This window comes from Oncorhynchus nerka, linkage group LG8, assembly GCF_034236695.1.
Source record: "Oncorhynchus nerka isolate Pitt River linkage group LG8, Oner_Uvic_2.0, whole genome shotgun sequence".
NCBI classification, from domain to species: domain Eukaryota; kingdom Metazoa; phylum Chordata; class Actinopteri; order Salmoniformes; family Salmonidae; genus Oncorhynchus; species Oncorhynchus nerka.
Window position 1 is genome coordinate 38,595,491 of NC_088403.1, and position 6,859 is coordinate 38,602,349.

General features: G+C 44.2%; 1 protein-coding gene across 1 annotated transcript; it reads right to left on the reverse strand.

Moving 5' to 3' along the window:
* Positions 1 to 562: 562 nt before the first annotated feature.
* LOC135572918 (uncharacterized) lies at positions 563 to 5,298 on the reverse strand. Its single transcript, XM_065021777.1, has 2 exons — positions 4,970 to 5,298; positions 563 to 1,950 (listed from the first exon to the last, which is right to left on the reverse strand). The coding sequence occupies exon 2, from the start codon at positions 1,905 to 1,907 to the stop codon at positions 1,161 to 1,163; it is 747 nt and encodes a 248-aa protein (XP_064877849.1). The 5' UTR covers positions 1,908 to 1,950; positions 4,970 to 5,298; the 3' UTR covers positions 563 to 1,160.
* Between the last annotated feature and the right edge of the window lie 1,561 nt (positions 5,299 to 6,859).

The following is a 6,859-nucleotide window of genomic DNA, read 5'->3' on the forward strand; positions in this document are numbered from 1 at the left end:
GGCCGTTTTACTTTGGGAACGTTATTTTTCCAAACATAAAAATAGTGCCCCCTAGCTTCAAGAGGTTAACTGACTTGCCTAGTTAAATGAAAGATAAGCATTGTAGTTTTGAATTACGTAAATTGAGTGTGGGAGGGTTCAAAAAATGATTGTTGTGTCTAGCCTACTAGAAAGTGTGTGCCCTCAGGCCTGGAGCGAAGCAAAAGTCATTCCGCTACCCAAGAATACTAAAGCTCCTTTTACTGGCTCAAATAGCCGACCAATCAGCCTGTTACCAACTCTTTGTAAACATTTGGAAAAAATTGTGTTTGACCAGATGTAATGCTATTTTACAGTAAACAAATTGACAACAGACTTTCAGCACACTTATGGGGAAAGACATTCAACAACCATGGCACTTATACAAATGTCTGATGATTGGCTGAGATAAATTGATAATAAAAAGATTGTGGTAGCTGTTTTGTTAGACTTCAGTGTGGCTTTTGACATTATCGATCATGCTGGTGGAAAAACGTATGTGTTATGGCTTTACCCCCCCCCCCCCCCCTGCTATATTGTGGATAAAGAGTTACCTGTCTAACAGAACACAGAGGGTGTTCTTTAATGGAAGCCTCTCCAACATGATCCAGGTAGAATAAGGAATTCCCCAGGGCAGCTGTCTAGGCCCCTTACATTTTTCAATCTTTACCAATGATATGCCACACTGGCTTTGAGTAAAGTATGCGGATGACTCAACACTATGCAGAAAATTGCATTTTATCGATGGCAATTTGAATGCACAGGGATACCGTGACGAGTTACCGAGGACCATTGTCATGGAATCAATCCGCCGTCATCACCTAATGTTTCAGCATGATAATGCACAGCCCCATGTCACAAGGATCTGTACACAATTCCTGCAAGCTGAAAATGTCCCTGTTCTTCCATTGCCTGCATACTCAGACATGTCACCCAACGGCCTCATAAACTCTATGTGAAAGGGGATGTGTCGCGCCATTGCATGAGGCAAATACATTTACATTTACATTTAAGTCATTTAGCAGACGCTCTTATCCAGAGCGACTTACAAATTGGTGCGTTCACCTTAAGACATCCAGTGGAACAGCCACTTTACAATAGTGCATCTAAATCTTTTAAGGGGGGGGGTGAGAAGGATTACTTTATCCTATCCTAGGTATTCCTGAAAGAGGTGGTGTTTCAGGTGTCTCCGGAAGGTGGTGATTGACTCCACTGTCGTGAGGGAGTTTGTTCCACCATTGGGGGGCCAGAGCAGCGAACAGTTTTGACTGGGCTGCGCGGGAACTGTACTTCCTCAGTGGTAGGGAGGCGAGCAGGCCAGAGGTGGATGAACGCAGTGCCCTTGTTTGGGTGTAGGGCCTGATCAGAGCCTGGAGGTACTGAGGTGCCGTTCCCCTCACAGCTCCGTAGGCAACCACCATGGTCTTGTAGCGGATGCGAGCTTCAACTGGAAGCCAGTGGAGAGAGCGGAGGAGCGGGGTGACGTGAGAGAACTTGGGAAGGTTGAACATCAGACGGGCTGCGGCGTTCTGGATGAGTTGTAGGGGTTTAATGGCACAGGCAGGGAGCCCAGCCAACAGCGAGTTGCAGTAATCCAGACGGGAGATGACAAGTGCCTGGATTAGGACCTGCGCTGCTTCCTGTGTGAGGCAGGGTCGTACTCTGCGGATGTTGTAGAGCATGAACCTACAAGAACGGGCCACCGCCTTGATGTTAGTTGAGAACGACAGGGTGTTGTCCAGGATCACGCCAAGGTTCTTAGCGCTCTGGGAGGAGGACACAATGGAGTTGTCAACCGTGATGGCGAGATCATGGAACGGGCAGTCCTTCCCCGGGAGGAAGAGCAGCTCCGTCTTGCCGAGGTTCAGCTTGAGGTGGTGATCCGTCATCCACACTGATGTCTGCCAGACATGCAGAGATGCGATTCGCCACCTGGTCATCAGAAGGGGGAAAGGAGAAGATTAATTGTGTGTCGTCTGCATAGCAATGATAGGAGAGACCATGTGAGGTTATGACCAAATAGTGGTCACATCAGATACTGACTGGTTTTCTGATCCAAGGTATCTGTAACCAACAGATATATGTATTCCCAGTCATGTGAAATCAATAGATTAGGGCCTAATGAATTTAGTTCATTTTACTGATTTCCTCATAGCGCAGTAACTCAGTAAAATCTTTACAATTGTTGCATGTTTCGTGTATATTTTTGTTCTGTGTATAGCAGGGCCATAATACTAACTTGTCCTGTTTTAACAGAAAGTAACCTTAGGGTGCTTGCGATGCCTGAGTTGTGGGTTCAATTCCCATGGGTGATAAGTGCAATTTTTTTTGTTTTAAGTATGGAAATGTAGGCACTCACTACTGTAAGTTGCTCTGGATAAGAGCGTCTACTAAAATGTAAACGGGACACCTGCATATAAATCAAATCAAATGTTATTTGTCACATACACATGGTTAGCAGATGTTAATGCGAGTGTAGAGAAATGCTTGTGCTTCTAGTTCCGACAATGCAGTAATAACCAACGAGTAATCTAACTAACAATTTCAAAACTACTACCTTATACACACAAGTGTAAAGGGATAAAGAATATGTACATAATGATATATGAATGAGTGATGGTACAGAGCGGCATAGGCAAGATGCAGTAGATGGTATCGAGTACAGTATATACATATGAGATGAGTATGTAAACAAAGTGCAATAGTTTAAAGTGGCTAGTGATACATGTATTACATAAAGATGCAGTAGATGATATAGAGTACAGTATATACGTATACATATGAGATAAATAGTGTAGGGTATGTAAACATTATATTAAGTAGCATTGTTTAAAGTGGCTAGTGATATATTTGACATCAATTCCCATTATTAAAGTGGTTGGAGTTGAGTCAGTGTGTTGGCAGCAGCCACTCAATGTTAGTGGTGGCTGTTTAGCAGTCTGATGGCCTTGAGATAGAAGCTGTTTTTCAGTCTCCGGTCCCAGCTTTGATGCACCTGTACTGATCTCGCCTTCTGGATGATAAGCGGGGTGAACAAGCAGTGGCTCGGGTGGTTGTTGTCCTTGATGATCTTTATGGCCTTCCTGTAACATCGGGTGGTGTAGGTGTCCTGGAGGGCAGGTAGTTTGCCCCGGGTGATGCGTTGTGCAGACCTCACAACCCTCTGGAGAGCCTTACGGTTGTGGGTGGAGCAGTTGCCGTACCAGGCGGTGATACAGCCGGACAGGATGCTCTCGATTGTGCATCTGTAGAAGTTTGTGAGTGCTTTTGGTGACAAGCTGAATTTCTTCAGCCTCCTGAGGTTGAAGAGGCGCTGCTCCGCCTTCTTCACGATGTTGTCTGTGTGGGTGGACCAATTCAGTGTCTGTGATGTGTACGCCGAGGAACTTAAAACTTACTACCCTCTCCACTACTGTTCCATCGATGTGGATAGGGGGGTGTTCCCTCTGCTGTTTCCTGAAGTCCACAATCATCTCCTTAGTTTTGTTGACGTTGAGTGTGAGGTTATATTTTCCTGACACCACACTCTGAGGGCCCTCACCTCCTCCTTGTAGGCTGTCTCGTCGTTGTTGGTAATCAAGCCTACCACTGTTGTGTCTTCCGCAAACTTGATAATTGAGTTGGAGGCGTGCGTGGCCACGTAGTCGTGGGTGAACAGGGAGTACAGGAGAGGGCTCAGAACGCACCCTTGTGGGGCCCCAGTGTTGAGGATCAGCGGGGTGAGATGTTGTTACCTACCCTCATCACCTGGGGGCGGCCCGTCAGGAAGTCCAGTACCCAGTTGCACAGGGCGGGGTCGAGACCCAGGGTCTCGAGCTTGATGATGAGTTTGGAGGGTACTATGGTGTTAAATGCTGAGCTGTAGTCGATGAACAGCATTCTCACATAGGTATTCCTCTTGTCCAGATGGGTTAGGGCAGTGTGCAGTGTGGTTGAGATTGCATCGTCTGTGGACCTATTTGGGCGGTAAGCAAATTGGAGTGGGTCTAGGGTGTCAGGTAGGGTGGAGATGATATGGTCCTTGAATAGTCTCTCAAAGCACTTCATGATGACGGAAGTGAGTGCTACGGGCCGGTAGTCGTTTAGCTCAGCTTTCTTGGGAACAGGAACAATGGTGGCCCTCTTGAAGCATGTGGGAACAGCAGACTGGGATAGGGATTGATTGAATATGTCCGTAAACACACCAGCCAGCTGGTCTGCGCATGCTCTGAGGGCGCGGCTGGGGATGCCGTCTGGGCCTGCAGCCTTGCGAGGGTTAACACGTTTAAATGTTTTACTCACCTCGGCTGCAGTGAAGGAGGGTCCGCATGTTTTGGTTGCGGGCAGTGTCAGTGGCACTGTATTGTCCTCAAAGTGGGCAAAAAAGTTATTTAGTCTGCCTGGGAGCAAGACATCCTGGTCTGTGACTTGGCTGGTTTTCTTTTTGTAATCCGTGATTGACTGTAGACCCTACCACATACCTCTTGTGTCTGAGCCGTTGAATTGCGATTCTACTTTGTCTCTATACTGACTCTTAGCTTGTTTGATTGCCTTGCGGAGGGAATAGCTACACTGTTTGTATTCGGTCATGTTTCCGGTCACCTTGCGGGCTTTCAGTTTCACGCAAATAATGCCATCAATCCACGGTTTCTGGTTTGGGAATGTTTTAACCTTTTATGGAAGCGGTTCCTATATAGGAATTGAAATTTCTGAAATTTCAAGTGCACCACGCATAGTTTATGATAAAAATCAAAATGTCATCAAAATTGACATCCAATATACCAAATTAAAGCTACACTCGTTGTGAATCTATTCACCAATTCAGATTTGTAAAATGCTTTTCGGGGAAAGCATGAGACGCTATTATCTGTACCATGCAACCTCACAGAAATGCAGCATTACAAAAAACGACAGATTTTTCGTTAGCGCTCGCAAACGAAAAGGCTGAAATAAAATATAAAACATTCCTTACCTTTGACGAGCTTCATTCTTGGCACTCCTAGATGTCCTATAAACATCATTTGGGGTCTTTTTCGATTAAATCGGTCCATATATAGCCTAGATATCGAGCTAGGAATACCTTGGGAATGGAGGAAAAAATTAGCATTTTTTAACGTAACGTCATTTTTTAAAATGCCAAAAGTCGACGATAAACTTTCACAAAACACTTCGAAATACGTTTGTAATGCTACTTTAGGTATTATTACACGTTAATAAGTCATAAAATACCTCATTAGACCGTGTGGAATCGTTAGCTGGTCCGTTGAGAAATACATGGCTGAAAATGGTCGTTCGAAAATCTGGGCGGTGGCAGTAGGAAAGTAGTTCTCTTGTTTGGGTTAGACCAAGAATCAATTGCGAAACTAATGACGTAACTGTAGACAGCATGGGGAAGCTGTAGCCAATGAGAACGCGGCTCTATTTAATTCTGTTCTCTGTAAACAATTGCCTGCAGGCGCGGACGAATATATTTTTACACTTTCAGTGAACAGATTTTCATGACCTATTCGACCGAAACGCACGTTCTGTAAATGGCACAGGCGTGATTTAAACAGTTTTGGAAAGGTCTGACTGTTTCCTTTGCACACAAACTAACCAAATGAACGTACCATATTCCTGGCATGAATAGCAGGGCGCTGAAATGTTGCGCGATTTTTTTTTTTTGACTGCGAAAATTCGCTTGCTCCTCAACAAGTTTTAATCGTTGCTATGGGAACGACATCTTCAACGCATGTTCTAATGAACTCGCTCACCGAATCAGCGTATATGTCAATGTTGTTGTTTGACGCAATACGAAACATATCCCAGTCCACGTGATGGATGCAGTCTTGGAGCGTGGAATCAGATTGGTCGGACCAGCGTTGAACAGACCTCAGCGCTGGAGCTTCTTGTTTAGTCATCAGGATCGAGATTAGCCGAATCTGGTATGCTAAAATCTGGTATGCTGGTATACTAAAACCAAATTACCTTTCATTTAGGTCAAGAGTCTTGTATACAGTAACCTTACTTACCCCCTTCATCTCTTAGCTCCACCTAAGAAAAAAGTATGTGTAGCCTAGTACTACAAACATAAACATGTTGGCTGCTACAAGACTATGACAAAAACAGGTATACACAAGCAAGGAAGTAGTTGTGAATATTTCCCGTCACACCATTGGCATTCTGAGAACAATGGATGGATGACTGCATGCTTTATGCAGTACATACCATTTGCAAAGTTGGCCAACTTTGTATAAGAATATAGCTTAACCTAGGTTACTGTACTGTATGTAAGTTATTGTAACCAGAAATCTACCCTAATGCCCAACTCTAAGTGGGCGGGCAGTTAGTGTTTGGCCAGTAACCAAAATGTCACTGTTTTGAATTAACTGAGCCGACAAGATGAAAAATCTGTCGATGTGCCCTTGAGCAAGGCACTTAACCCTTATTTGCTCCAGTGGCGCTGTACTACTATGGCTGACCCTGTAAAACAACACATTTCACTGCACCTATCCGGTGTATGTGACAATATTAACACCCTAAGCAGAACTGATACTTTTTAGTGTATTAGGTGGCGAGTTATACAATGCAGAACACAGGAATACATTTTAAAAAGACAGAAAATTGTTTGTATTAAGTTTCTCATTTTTGCCATCTCTACTTTCCAGAATTTAACTCAACTAATGTTGAATTTTATAATTCAACACGACACTAAAGACAAATGTTGATCTAAATCGATCAGAATGAGGTTAAAAGCATGCAGTTTTTAATTCCTTCGTCCTAACAGTATATCCTGCGTAGGCTGTTATAACAATTTTACAGAACAACAAGAGAGAGAGAGTTTATACCTCAACGATGACTGTCCAATCCATATGGTTGCAAA